The sequence below is a fragment of the Zingiber officinale genome, chromosome 3A (assembly GCF_018446385.1).
Source record: "Zingiber officinale cultivar Zhangliang chromosome 3A, Zo_v1.1, whole genome shotgun sequence".
NCBI classification, from domain to species: domain Eukaryota; kingdom Viridiplantae; phylum Streptophyta; class Magnoliopsida; order Zingiberales; family Zingiberaceae; genus Zingiber; species Zingiber officinale.
The window spans coordinates 5,677,395-5,692,595 of NC_055990.1; the positions used below are offsets into that span (position 1 = coordinate 5,677,395).

At 39.4% G+C, this 15,201-nt stretch overlaps 1 protein-coding gene across 2 annotated transcripts; it reads left to right on the top strand.

The window, feature by feature from the left end:
- The first annotated feature begins 5,942 nt into the window (after window positions 1-5,942).
- LOC122051089 lies at window positions 5,943-13,272 on the top strand. Of its 2 annotated transcripts, XM_042612040.1 has the most exons (7): window positions 5,943-6,453; window positions 11,079-11,196; window positions 11,302-11,648; window positions 11,734-11,865; window positions 11,928-12,026; window positions 12,260-12,725; window positions 12,956-13,272. In XM_042612040.1, exons 1-6 carry the CDS (start codon window positions 6,056-6,058, stop codon window positions 12,675-12,677), a joined length of 1,512 nt encoding a protein of 503 aa, XP_042467974.1. In that variant the 5' UTR covers window positions 5,943-6,055; the 3' UTR covers window positions 12,678-12,725; window positions 12,956-13,272. The 2 variants fall into 2 exon arrangements, with proteins under 2 accessions (XP_042467974.1, XP_042467973.1); XM_042612039.1 differs by lacking the exon at window positions 12,956-13,272 and having other exon boundaries at window positions 12,260-12,862.
- Window positions 13,273-15,201: the final 1,929 nt, after the last annotated feature.

Sequence of the window (15,201 nt, forward strand, 5' to 3'; positions counted from 1 at the left end):
TGAGGCTCAGGGATGGTCATTACTCCTCTGTTGATGGTGGTGTGGCCGCTCGGGTGACCGCCTGGCATCTTCTCGTCGCTCGACGGTTTGATGCCCGTGTCGCCGGTCGGGTGAAGGTGATCGGCGGCGATAGCCCCTTGGCGCTGATCGAGCGATCGGTGTAAACCCGCGATAGTCCCGGGTGTTGTGTGACGCTGACTGGTGGAAGGAACAAAACATAGGCATCCATACCTTGCCCTTCACTATTTTTGGCTGATCAGAATGTTGGTGCAGGAAGCATCCGACGATCGAACCTTAATTTTGATAATGGCAAAGGGATTCAAAGTTAAGTTTAATTATTATCTAATATGTATGATTGAGTGTTTCAGGAAAGTCCTAACTGTGGTTAGGCAGGTGAAAATCCTAGGGGGTGGTAACCCTAGGTCCTAGGGGGTGGTAACCCTAGGTGGAGAAAAATCCTAACTGCGGTTAGGCAAGGAAAAACCTTAGGGGGTGGTAACCCTAGGTCATAGGGGGTAGTAACCTTATGCGGGAAGTCTTGGCGGGTCGACGCTTCGGGCAAAAATCCTAGAGGGTGGTAACCCTAGGTTAAAATCCTGGCGTCGCGAACCGGGTAGAAGTCTGGATGGGTTGAGGACCGGACATCCAGCATGAAGACCGGAAGCATCGGACGCTGAGCAAAAGTCCAGTCGATCTGGAGGATCGAATTCGCAACAGGTAAATCTTCTGAGAGGAGTAAGTGAGGACGCGTTCCCTGTAGAGGGAACAGTAGGCGTCGGGTCGACCTAGGGTTTCCGGTCAGAAACCCGAAGTCAGACCCGGACAGTCCGATGACTGTCAAATTAATTTCTATATATTATCCTTTGTGTTCTAACTCTATTTTGCAGGAAACTAATCTTTTTGTGCAGGGTTAGAACTGACCGGGATCGGTCGACCGAAACTTAGATTCGGTCGACCGAACCTCCAAGATCAGGTCTCCAGAAGTTGGACCAAGCTCGATCAGGGATCGGTCGACCGGACCTCGGGATCGGTCGACCGAACCTGGGATAGGTGTCGACTGGATCAAGCCGAGGTGAGCGGGTCAGAGGAGACTGATTGGTCGACCGAACAAGGTGATCGGTCGACCGAACCCAGGGATAGAGTTTGACCAGATCGAAGCGGAGCGACAGATCGACGAATCAGATGCGGTGGTGATCATCTGATCGGTCGACCGAACATGAGGATCGGTCGACCGATCCGCTTCGGGTCAAGACTGATCCCGAGACTTGGGATCTGGATCAGTGTCTACAGAGCTATAAAAGGGAGCCTTGGGTTGCAGCTTCGAGAATTAATCACAGAAGCAAACTTTCTACTTCCTGCTGCTACCAAGTCAATCCCGAAGTGCTGTATCATCATTCCGACGACCCGGAGCTCAGTTCTTCCATCTTTCATTGTCGTTGGTATATTTTATTGTTATTAATTATTGTACTTCAAATTGTAATAATTTAATGAGCCTATAGTTGTTGCCCACCGAAAGCGATCAAGGATTGCGGGCCTTCGAGTAGGAGTCGAGCTAGGCTCGGAACGAAGTAATTCTACTGTGTCTTCTGTGTGTTTGCATTTACTTTCCGTTGCGTTTAAATTACTCGAACGATTTCGGAAAAACGTGAAATAGCCGCGAGCGCTATTCACCCCCCCTCTAGCGCTTTCGATCCAACACAGAAGCCACATGCTGCACAGCTTGGGCCCTTGCTTCTTGGTGCGGTCGGCCTTCAGCTCTTGGCTCCCTTGGTGGTTGGTGGCTGCTAGGCGGTCTCCGTTCGATTGGCACCGCGAGCTCTGATGGTGCCTCCTTCCTTCTGGCTGCCTGGGCCTCCTCCACGTTTATGTATTCATTAGCCTTCATGAGCATATGGTCATAGTCGCGAGGCGAATTCTTGATGAGCGATCGAAAGAAGTCTCTCTCCAAGAGCCCTTGAGTGAAGGCATTCATTATGGTCTCAGATGAGACCGAGGGGATATCCATAACTACCTGGTTGAATCACTGAATGTATGCTCGAAGGGTTTCTCTTGGCCCTTGCTTCAAAGAGAACAGACTGACGCTTGTCTTTTGGTAGCGTCTGCTGCTTGCAAAATGGTAGAGGAAGGTCGTTCGGAAATCCTTGAAGCTTTGTATTGATCTATCTGGCAGCCTCCTGAACCATCGTTGGGCCGAGATGAACAGTGTTGTGAGGAAGACTCGACACTTCACCCCATCTGTGTATTGGTGAAGTGTAGCAACGTTGTCGAACTTTCCCAAATGATCATCCGGATCAATCGATCCGTTGTATTCCCCTATTGCCAATGGAGCGTAGTGCCTCTACAATGGGTCTTGCAATATTGCTTCGGAGAACTGGCGGTTGATCCGCTTGGGAGATGCATCGGCTCGGGGCGCCTTGCCTTTCCTTACATCCCGAACGGGCGCTTCATCTGCAGAAGATCCCTTCTCCTGATTTGCTTGCGCAATCTCTGAGGGCGTTTGGAAAAGAGCCCGATGAAATGGAATAGGCGCAGGTGGAGCTTCTCCATGCATGTCGGTCGGCAACTTATTTTGCCCCCAAATAGAATACTTCTCCGGTCTGTCGTCGTGAGTTGCTCGGCCTCCAAAGGCCGACGTTGCTTGTTGCGCTAGTCGGTCGACTAGTGCCTTTTGCTACTGTTGCTCGATGATCTTTGTCGCTCGCGCTTGTATTAGCGCGTCGAGCTCTTCTTGAGTGAGTGTCACGGTGTGAAGTCGTCTAGCTTCTTCCATTTTCCCGGTTCGGATGCAAGTGCGTTCCCACAGACGATGCCAAATTTGATCATGTCCGAGAGTCAAGGCAATAGATGCTGGGGACGTGGCGCTCCTGATGATTGGTGGCGGACTCCTCGTCAATGAAACCTGTAACCACAACAACGTCAGTGCCGAGCCGGGGAGGGGTTCCTTGGCGATGACCCTTCGACACTCAAGTCAAACACTGGCGATGCAGAAGAAACGAGGAAGCGAAATGGCAGAGTAACTGTGGCTACAGTAGAGATTATGCATACCTCCGTCGAAACTTGGGGGTCTTTATATAGGACTCCCTAAGAGCGCGTGCACGCTCCTCAAAGCATACCCTGAAGAGACGTGTCAGAAAAGTATCCCTGACACCATATCTTAACGACCCGAGCATATCTCTGATAAGACAGCGGAAGCTTCCATCGTACGATCTTCTGCCTGACCATGCCACCACGCATGTCGTCTGTCGGCGACACAGGTTCTTAAAAGGATATCCTCTGATCCTCCTTTTGTCTGTTATAGGCCGAGCAGAAGAGCCGCTCGGCCATCTATCGACCGTCGGGCGATCTTGTCCTCAGGCCGAGCGGAATGGCCGCTCGGCCAGCATCCGTTGTCCAGGCTTCGCTGCTATGTCGAACGACGCTGTGTCTGAATGTAGTCTGCTCGGTCGTCACTGTTTTGTCGGTGTGAGTCCGAGCGGGCTTGTCGCTCGGCACATACCTTGTCTGTTTGAGCGACGGAAGCTCGGTACCTGACTGAGCTACGTTAACGTCTTCTTCATGTAGCCTCGGCGATTCTTCCTCCTGGTCGGAAAAGGGGGTTGCTCGATCATACGATAATATCAAGATGTTGACCAACTTGCCTTTGACTTTCACCCTTTCATTGACCACCCTGCTGACCGAGGCCCCCTCCTTATCATCAGATCATCTTGGATGTCTTATATCATCCTTCTCCAATCTCCATCTACTTCCAAGCTACAGAGCATGTCACCCTGGTCACACCAAACTAGCAAACTCACCAAGTTCTATGGGCATTCTTGCAGTCTTACACACTCAAACAACATCAAAACACAAGACAAATTCTAAACCTTTTGCTTAAATATCAAAATCGAAAGTCACGTTAGAGAAACAATTATTTCATCAACAATATAATCCATTAAAACTTATCTCCACCTCTAAAAGTTTATTATAATAAGAGATTTATCCATCTCTAACAGTCATTTACAAAAGAGAAATATAATGGATTTAAGAATTCTAAATCATGTTATTGTCAACTTGTTAACATTATATTAGCAAGAGTAAAACATGAGATAAATTTTCTAATGGGTAATTTTTTATCATATAATTTTTTTAGATAAGATTTTTTTTTAAAAAAATTAAGATCTATATTAGAAAATATTAATACCAGATGATCATGCCCTATTTAATTTAAAATTCAAGATTAAAAATGAGTTTTTTTTACATAATCTACGTATTTGAGCCTTGAGCTCAATTAATCCGGCAGATGATAATCTTCCCTTTAGTTTGCTCACCAGGTAATTCGGAAGAGCTAATAGCTAACATCCCATATTTTTTATTTCATTGAAGAAAAATATCTTATATATGATTGGTATAATTAAAATTCAAACCGCGGATAGTTGGATAGTCTGCCTACAGCGCTAAAAGACAGGATATTTAAAAATAGATTTTTAGAACCATCCCAATCATAAATGAACAATACATTCCAGCTTAATAATTTATAATAAGTGATGAATTTAAAAAAAGTACAAAAATTTAAATTTCAATACATGAAATACTCTTGAATGGTTTGAACATCTAATAATATTGTCATTTAAAGTAATAATAAAATTATTAAATAAATTTAAATAAAACTAAATAATAATCCAAAATAATTCAAGTATTTCCTTTCAATAACTCTATCTTTTATTGTAAACTAATACTTAAAAGTTAAAATTGAAACCAATTCGTTTTTGATAAAGCTATTTGATAACTTAAAACAAAGTTTAGCTCAAAAGTAATTTTTATATATAACAATGATAACTAAACCTTATCCCATTAGATGAGATTGATTATATAAATTTTTTTTCACCATTGAACTCTATCTTCTAATATATAATTATTTATATTTAAATAAATTTTATCTTATTTTATTATTGTTAAATAAGTATTTTTTAATCTTTCTCTTCCTCGTTTGATATGCGTGTTTATTATATTCTCGTTTAATATATATGTTTACCATAAAATTTTTATAGACAAATTATTTTTTTATTCATATCATAAAAAAAACCATTCTCTCAAAAGTTATCAAAATAATATCCCATCTATACTTTTTTGCTCAAAATACTCTTCATCCCCTCATCTTATAAATGTTTCATGCAAATTAATATTATTTTAGGACTATTTTATATAAAACAATACTATTTTAGAATTTTTATTTTGATAATTTAGTTGTATTTTCTATTTACCATTAGGATATATCGAAAGTACCGATAGATCATAATGGATGACTCAATATCATAAGTTTTTTAATATCTTTAAATGTAATATGTCATGAGTGAGATTTGAATCCTTATTACTTAGGGAATCAATCCCATCTCTTATCATCGTACCATTGTCCAAGTAGTAGCGTTGTTTTAAATAAAATTAAATAAAAATAATTTTAAGATGGAGTTATCTTAAAGCCATTTTAATTAAAACTTGATATAAATAATTTTAAGGTGGAACTATTTTATCAAAATAATTTTAAAATGAAAACTTGATCTAAATAATTTTAAGGTGGAACTATTTTATCAAAATAATTTTAAGATTAATCCTGTTTTGGTCATAATAATTTTAAAATAGATTACATCTTTAACAAACCAATTAAGGTGATATAATTTTAATTAAAATAGTTTCAAAGTGGAGTACATATAGATATTGTAAATAGGAAAAAATAGGTGGATATTATTTTGATATTTTATTTATAAAGTGGGGGCATTATAATAGTAATAAAGAGCGTTTTTTTAAAAAATGTTCTTCCTATATAAATTTTAATTTTTAACTATTTAAAATATCTTTCTTTATCTAAAACAATATTATTTCAGTAAAAAAAAATGTTGAAATTTCTAAGAAAATGTAGAAATAAATGCACACAGCACCATCTTACTTTTACCCTTCCTTTTCTCCTCCCCTAGCAATTCATTACACCTCACGCCTAACCCACCGCTGCCTATTGGGGGGCGCTCGAAGAAGTAAGAGCCGGGGGGCGGAGAGAGACTTCGGCGAGATATCGACGCCGCAGATGCATCGGCGTCGGTTGCCACTCCACATCCCATCCATCTCCTCGTTCCGCTGCCTTGCTCGCTTCCTCCACTCGGAGCCCCTCCCCTCCGATCCCCGCCTCGGTTTTGTCCGCCAAGAGTTGCAATCCATTGATCACCGGTCTTCGCCACTGCCTAATGGACCGCAGCAGCATTCCGTACATCACCCGAGGAGCGACGTTGCCATAGAGGTGGAGGTATCTCACCCGTGGCCGGAATGGGTGCACTTCATGGGGCTCCTCTTCAGAAAGGGCTATTTGGACCGCTCTAACGTGCAGGCGCTTCATGGGTCTTCTTACTCTTTCAGCGCCTCTAAAGATTCTAATAGTATCAGGACTGCATGCCTCAATTTCGCAAGAGACCGACTTGATATCGTCAGGCAAGTTTTGTTGCATTCACCTGAATATATTCAGATATATATTTTTTGTTTAATATTGATTGTGTCTTCTGATGTATCTTGCGATAAGGAGTAATCTAATAGATCAGGCAAGAACGTAGAAAATGAGCTGGGTTTGTTCAACTTTATGTGCCGTGGCGAGCAAGCTGCATGTTAACCTGAAAAATAAGAACCTGAAAGATTTGAGTTTGCTTTATCTCAGCATATTTTGCTGCATAATCTGGGATTATTTGCTCAATGGACATCCTAGAGAGTTAATTATTGCCAGAATGCTTGCAGTGAGAATGAGACTTTCACTTGACTTTGATTCTTCAAAATAAAAGATCTTTTAAGCTAGGCAAAGTGTTTGAGATTATACACGCCAACAAGAAAAGATACTGGTGATTAGAAATGATAAGCTTACTTTAAAGAGTTTTCGTCAACTGAAAAGGTTGGAAGTTAATATTTATTTTAAGTAAATCAAGGTCAAACATGATGATGAATTTCACAATTCAAATAATAGGATAAAAATAACGTTGTTAAATATTAGTATATGGATTTTTTTCTGAAAAATATCTAAATGGGTCAAGTGAAAGTTCACCCTAATAGATTAGGATAGGAATACATAAGTAGTTTAAACTAGAGGCCAGTTACAGTGCTCCTAAAGTAGACAGTAAAAAAAACAAACAGTTAAAAGCTTAGGATAGGAACAAGACTACAAACAAAGCTAATAAGTGATGTTATATACCAATATATCCTGTTTGATCCTCTATCACTGCTGCTAAAAGTTTTTTCAGCAGCTTAAAGTAAAAGCCACAACACTTCATTGACACTTGAAAATCAAAATCTTCAAAGAAGAAATCCAAGCAAACAGTGACGTTTTGATATTGAACCACTGTGCTTAGAAGATTTTAGCATCCCATGCTCTCCAGATTCCCAGACCATCCTGTACAAAGGTGTTAGACCACCATTTTGTAATTGATGGCTCGTAGAAGCTCCTCACACCATCTATCTTGTTTGCTGTTCTACAAGAATACAACTGTAGAGAAGAACAGTATGGACTTTCTTACATATAGGAATGACAGTGAGTTGGTCACCTTCATTTTTGGGTAATACCTCACCCTGGTCACTATCAAATATTAGCTAACTAAACCCATTTAATACTTGCTCTAAATGAGCAGTCTCCAGTTGGTATGATGTTGGTGGTATCATGCAGCTTGGATAAGGAAGAGATTGCAACAACTTTTGAATAAGAAATGCCAATTTCATGCAAGCAGGTGAATTGATCAGAACAACTGTTATACAATATTTAATCCTAAGCTCCTCAAACCATAAACCACGCCAAAAAGGCATTTCAAGACCTATACAAAACTTGTTCTGCAGTAAGCTACAAAAATTTTGCCTTAATAAATTGCTAAAGGAAAACCTCCATGTTATGTGCAAATGAACTAGAATGAAGTGGTCAGACAATAAGAGTGCTTAGGTGATCAACGATATAGAGCAGAGTTTCAGCTGAAACCTTACCCAAAGAAATGTTAAATGGACAAAAGAAAGAGTATCGATGCAAACAACTAGATATAACTGAAATCTTGTAAAAGGAAATGGTAAAAACTGGAAAGAAAACACTTACATGGTCAATGACATACAATAGAGTTTTAACTGAAATCCTTATGCATTTAATTTACAAATGTTTAGTAGACATGAGGTGAGAAGCTAAAGTAGTAACTCAGTGTATCTTCGTTGGTGTGTGCTCATACATGTTCAACAGTAGGGTATTGTTCATGCTAAATTTAAATGAGATAGGATAACTGCAGTTGAACTACTAGCATAATTTGTTGTTGTGGATAATCTAAATGAAAATCATTGAACACTTCAACTTTGAAAATTCAATTCTCATATACATGATCGAACATGGTAAAAGGATAAAAAACAAGGTCTCTCAGTAACTGATGCTAAGTTTGGAGGGAGGAAAAATGATGCTATGCTTGAAGTATAAAACAGTATTGAGGTGAGTACTTTAGCTGAAACAAAATAAAAAAAAAATCCTTAAATATGTTTAAATATGTCTAAACATAGGGTAGTAGTGTTGGATATACGCCTCAAACATAGTATCAATAGAAAGAAAATATATACAATTCCTAGAATTAAGTGGTGGAAGTTAAAGGATGGGAAACAACATATATTTAAAGAGAAGGTAGAAGTACAAACATTAGATGAAATATACGATGACTCTAATACAACATGGGATAAGATGTTATCAAAGTTGAAAATAGTAGCTAAGAGTGTCCTCGGTGAGTCAAAGGGGCATGCACCGCTAAGTAAAGAATCTTGGTGGTGGAATGAGAAAGTACAAGAGAAAGTGAAGGAAAAACGAATAGCTTATAAGGAATTATATATTTGTAAGAACGAGGAAAATTTTAAAAAATATACAATAGCCAAGAGTAAAGAAGCTAAGAAAGTAGTGAGTGAAGCAAAAAATGAAACTTTTGAACGGTTATATAAAAAATTGGATACAAAAAAAGGGGAAAAAGACATCTATAGAATAGCTAAAGTGAGAGAAAGAAAAACAAGAGATCTTAGCCAAATAAAATGTATTAAAGATGAATGTAATAGGGTATTAGTAAGCGATGGAGAAATAAAAGAGCGGTGGAAGAGGTATTTTCATCAACTTTTTAATGAAAGTTTAGGAGACCAACTTAACTTAGGTAATTTAATTAGGTCAAATGAGCATCGAAATTTTAATTTTTATCGTAGAATTCAAACTTCAGAAGTAAAACAAGCTTTAAATGAGATGCACAATGGAAAAGCCGTTGGACCAGATGATATTCCGATAGAGGTATGGAAGTGCTTAGGGAAACAAGGTATTGAATGACTTACAAAATTATTTAACATGATATTGAAAACGAAAAAAATGTCTGATCAATGGAGGATAAGTACTCTAGTTCCCTTATATAAGAATAAGGGAGACGTACAAAATTGTGCAAACTATAGGGGTATTAAACTAATGAGTCATACTATGAAACTTTGGGAAAAAGTAATAGAAAAAAGATTAAGGAAGGAGACCATAGTGACAGAAAATCAATTTGGATTCATGCCTGGAAGGTCGACAATAGAAGCTATACATCTTCTTAGACAATTAATTGAAAAATATCGGGAGCAAAAACAAGATCTACACATGGTATTCATTGACTTAAAAAAGGCATATGATAGAGTCCCAAGAGAAATTATATGGAGAATTTTAGAAAAGAGAGGTGTTAGCGTAACATATATTGAACTAATTAAGGATATGTATGAGGATGTAACAACCAGAGTAAAGACTTCAGGTGGAGTAACTGAAGTATTTCCAATAAAGATAGGGTTACATCAAGGATCAACTCTAAGTCCCTATCTTTTTACATTAATTATGGATGAACTCACTGCACACATTCAAGACACAGTACCGTGGTGCATGTTGTTTGCAGATGATATTATTTTGGTATATGAGACACGTGAAGGAGTAAATGCTAAGCTAGAATCTTGGAGGGAAACACTAGAAGGGAAAGATTTTAAGTTTAGTAGATTAAAGACGGAATATATGGAATTTAAGTTTAGCAATATTAGAAGTAATGAAACAATTGTTAAGATAGGAGAGGACGAGTTGCCTGGAATCGAGAGATTTAAATATTTAGGATCATTTTTACAAAATGATGGAGGGATTGAGAGAGATATCTTACATAGAATACAAGCAGGATGGGTGAAATGGAGGGGAGCGTCGAGTGTTTTATGTGACTGTAAAGTACCTCTTAAACTTAAAGGTAAGTTCTATAAAACCGCAGTTAGACCTGCTATGTTATATGGAGCTGAATGTTGGGCTATGACTCGAGCACATGAGCAGAAGATGAGAGTTGCAGAGATGAGGATGTTAAGGTGGATGTGTGGACATACGAGGATGGACAAAATAAGAAATGAGAGCATTAGAGAGAAAGTAGGAGTTGCATCTATTGAGGAAAAACTCAGAGAGACACGTTTAAGATGGTATGGACATGTACTTAGACGACCAATAAATGCTCCAGTTAGGCAATGTGAAACTATGATAAACATGCATATAAAACGAGGAAGAGGAAGACCAAAAAAGACTTGGTTAACAACAATAAAACAAGATAAAATTTATTTAAATATAGATGATGATATAATAGGAGATAGAGCTCAATGGCGTAAAAGGATTCATACAGCCGACCCCACCTAGTGGGAAAAGGTTTGGTTGTTGTTGTTGTTGTTGTATGTCTAAAGAGCAGAGCTTACATGGAAAGGGAATCATATAGGTGAAAACAATTAATGTCTTATAAGTTTGAAAAGTTCAAAATGAGTTGTCTTTCTCATAGCTTTGCTGATAAGATAACAGAAAGTAGTCTTTTTTTTTGTTTGCATATGAGCTTGGATTCTACCTTATGCAGAGTCTCCATGGTAATAGCTCATGGATTCAGTTGATAATTTTGTTACGTAAGAGTTGTCTGAATTGATTTCTCACATGTTAGAAGACTATGTAATTTTTCATGGCTTTTGGTGAATATTGAATCTTGAAATTTCACTTCTATCTAGCAGAAAAAAGTAGTTATATTGCTATTTACTGGGACTTGGTTTTAATGCAGATATTTGTCTAGAAGAGACATTTATATAATTGGGCAATGTGGATGTCCCAGCCTTGACAGAAAAGTAGTCAACTCAGGAAAGCGCATGAGGGCTCATGTGGGTATCCAGGAAGGAGATGTAAGTTCTGATAACATATATCAGAATACATGCTAAATTCATGGTATATGAGTTTTAAGCAATACTGAATTTGCGCAATTATATGATATGTTTTATGAACAATAGGTTTGCAGCTCATGCAGTCTACGAGGAAATTGTGACAGGGCATATGTTAAGGCACGTGAAGAGGAAGTTGGGAGAACTGTTGATGTGATGCGCATTCTTTTGACCTATGGACTGGATGTTATAACTGGATCAGTAGAGAATCCAGCATGCTTAAACAAAACTGTTCATGAATCTGTCAAGAAACTACTGAATGAGATGGTGGAATTTGGTTCGAAGGATGTTAACTCAAACAGTCTAATGTCAGCATCTAAGAGGCATTTTGCCAGGCAGGAAAAATCAAGCACTCCTCTACTTTTTAAAGGCCAGATTTCTGTTCCTATGAAGCAAGGAGATTGGATCTGTCCAATGTATCTTTTCTGACATAATTTAAATCATCGGAGATATGTCTAGTTGGTGCAAATTGTAGTAAATGCCCCTATTTTCTTATGGTAGATGCAATTTTCTGAACTTTGCCAAGAACATGAAATGCTTGCATTGCAATGGGGAGTCCCAAGAGAGATTTAAGAGGTTGCAAGAGGATGAAAATCATCTTCCTCTGAAGAAAGGTGATTGGATATGTGAAAAGTAGGTGCCCCCTATCTTTCTTGATTCAATTTTTTCTTTCTGTTTTCTAATCTGGTTTGCAGGTGTAATTTCTTGAACTTTGCCAAGAATACAAAGTGTTTGCAATGCCATGAGAAGCCATGTAATCGGCAGCTCAATCCTGGAGAATGGGAATGTGTCTCGTATGTTTTTCCCCCAATTTTATAAACCTTGATTCTGATGTTCCCTTTTTGCATTAATAAGTTGTGACTTTGACAACCTTTCTTGTCTTTAGAATCAGATGATTGCTGGTCGCAACTTTAACTGTCAATTTCCTTTTGAACCTCCTGAAATGATATTAATAGTAGTTCCAGTTATTGCAACCTAAGTACTGGGTTTATGTTTGGTGTAATTCATTTTCATATTTTCTTGACAGGTGTAATTACATTAATTTCCGAAAGAATGCCTTTTGTTTAAAATGTGGCTGGAAGCGACCAAAAGCAATGAATGATTTTTCTACATCCCAACCTGATGGTCAAACAGATGGGAAGAGTTGTGGTTTCACATTTGTTAGAGATAGTGTCATCACTGGAAACAAGTCTGTGACACAAGATTCTGAACTCGGTTTTCCAAGTTTTGTTGAGGCTGAAATTGATGATAGCAATGGCAGTAAGTTCGATTTACGGGAAAGTTTTGATAATTTTCCAATAATTGGAGGTAGCAGTGAAGTTTCACAAAATCCTACTGCAAGGCAGAGGTGGAAGGAAAAAATGTTTAAAACAAGGCATCAAGAGCCCATTACTGAATCTATATATGAAACTGACGGTTTGGTAGCATCTGCAAGACATACCTAATGAGAATGACATGGCAGAGTGATTTGGCCTGCCTTCTGATCCACCAAGGTTTCTTGATGATGTTCAATAACACTGTTGTCCATTTTTTTTTTTAACATACTGCTCTTTTTTACTCTCATTTATTTTCATGTATCACCATATTAAAAGGTTACCAAAAGTTTCTTTTCTCACTTCAAGAAGATAAATGTCACCTGTCTATGCGGTTCATTCATTATCTTATTAAGAACGAGGTTCATTTTCTTATTCAGAGAAATTACTTTGTTTCTTGTTTACAACAGGCAAATTGGTGAGGGAAAAACGATGCATTCTCTTTCAGATGGCCTTAGGTGTTTAAGAGAATCATGCCAAAGAGACTAGAATAATCAACTATCATTCTTCCATTGGTATGCTAGTTTTCTAGCACAATTCATAAAATTATATTTTTTGAAGAGATATACATCTGTCAAGGAATTGGTGCTTCTACAATAAACTTGTATGAAAGAAGCAACTTGTGATTTCTTATTGCAGTTATAACTATTTAGTCGAACCTAACTAGTTGTAATATATTTGCGTGTACTCAGCACTATCTATACAGCCCTTGAGTTGATTTTGCTTATTTGCAGCATCTTAGGAAAATGTAGACATCGTTGATCGTTTACACTCGTCTTCTTTTTATTTGGTGTAATGGAGAGATGAGAATAATAGATTGCTTTCCCATCTGGTAATATTTCTAATTAATGAGCCTGTTCAATACTGTGATCTGAAAATTTTGCTACATTCCATGATGCACCATTATAAACCATCATCATCATATATGTTTTGCCCAGTGGGATTTTTCTTAGAGTTAGCTACATTGATCTTATCCGTTGCTGAACTTTGTTCAACACTTGCTAATAGAATTCAAATCAGGCCGGGTTTAACTTGTCTACATGTGATAGTTTGATGAGTACTCTTTATTCTTCCATTCTCTCTCTACTGTGGAAATTCATATTTAATAATGCAAGTATTACTTATTTTATTTGGAGGGTGATCCTGTCCGAGTGCTGAGTCGACGGACGTGACGCTCTCCGCTGACTTCGACTGGTGATGTGGATCTCCGGCGGACCTGCAAAGAAGGCGAGCCGGGAGGGGTTTCCCGGCGACGACCCTCCGACGTTCAAGTTAGGCAGTGAAGAAGCAGAGTAACGTTACTGTGGCTACAGTGATCAAGATTGCATACTTCCGTCGAAGTCTGGGGGTCCTTATATAGGACCCCGGGGATGCGTGGGCACGTTTCTCGATGCGTGCACGTTTCCCCAAACATACCTCAGTAGTTCGTGTCAGAAAAGCATGTCTGACGTCATTCCGCAATTGTCTGAGCATATCCCGGATGTGACGGTGGAAGCTTCCACCGTACGATATTCTGTCCACTCCTGTCGCCAACCATGCTGTTTGTCGGCGACAGGTGTCTCGAGGACGAAGTTACCCGTTGTCATTTTTGTCTCTTTGCGTCCTTACTTATCTCCGGGTCGAGCGGACCAGTCGCTCGGCGCTCATAGCCTTTGGGAATGCTCCGGTACCTTAGACCGGGCGGGAAAGCCTTGCTCGTGTACTCGGATGGGATTGCGCCTTCTTGGCCTGTGACTCGGCCGCTCGGCTTAGAGACTCTTTTTCCTTGAGTATCGGAAACCCGCACCATGGTCGGGTTGTCTTTCGTCCGGCCGCTTGGGAGATTCGGGCCAGGTGCCCGGTCAGCCGGATGTTCGGGGATGGTTCGCCAGTCCGCTCGGCGCTACCTTGGTGTTGACCCTCTTGACCTTTGACCTCTACGTGTCATTGACCTCCCGCTATCGAGGGTCCCTCATCCTTATTACCGAATCAGAGGGGATTGTTCAGTTTTGTCTTTTCTGTTCTTTTCTTTTTGTTCAAAAGACAGCCGTCATGTTTATCATGTGTCTTATCATAAATCTTCTTATCTGCCATATTGTTTAATCTTTATGAAGTGTGACCCTATCACCTTTGAAGTTTGCAAACAATTCCTTTCAAGTTTGCAAACAATTTGAAATATCATGCCACGGACATGCAGTTAGCCATTTGGTTCGACCCTAGCATCGTTCACACGGATGGACCGAGTGGACATGAAGCACATGGATGGGCCAACACGAATAGGCGGACCAATGCATAAGTATGCATTTGTCCACACGGATGGACCAGTGTGCATGCGCACAACATTGCACGAAAGGATAGGCGAACGCATGCGCCAATAGGCAGTTGAATGGTCGAGCCGTTGCTAATTGCTAGTTGCAATTGCTGATGGTTGTGAGCAGTTGCTGAAACCCAGCTCCCGTTGACCTTACAAAAGAGGGTAGTCCGGTGCACGAAGTTTTTATCATGTGGGTCTCGAGAAAGAATCCATTATACACAATCTTACCCTGCTTTTTGCAAGAAGTTGTTTTCAGGATTCGAAAACGTGATTATTTGGTCACATGACAACAATTTTATCGTTACGCCAAGGCTCCCATTCTGACCTTACAAAAGAGGCAGCGTGCAAATTGTATGTAGAGAG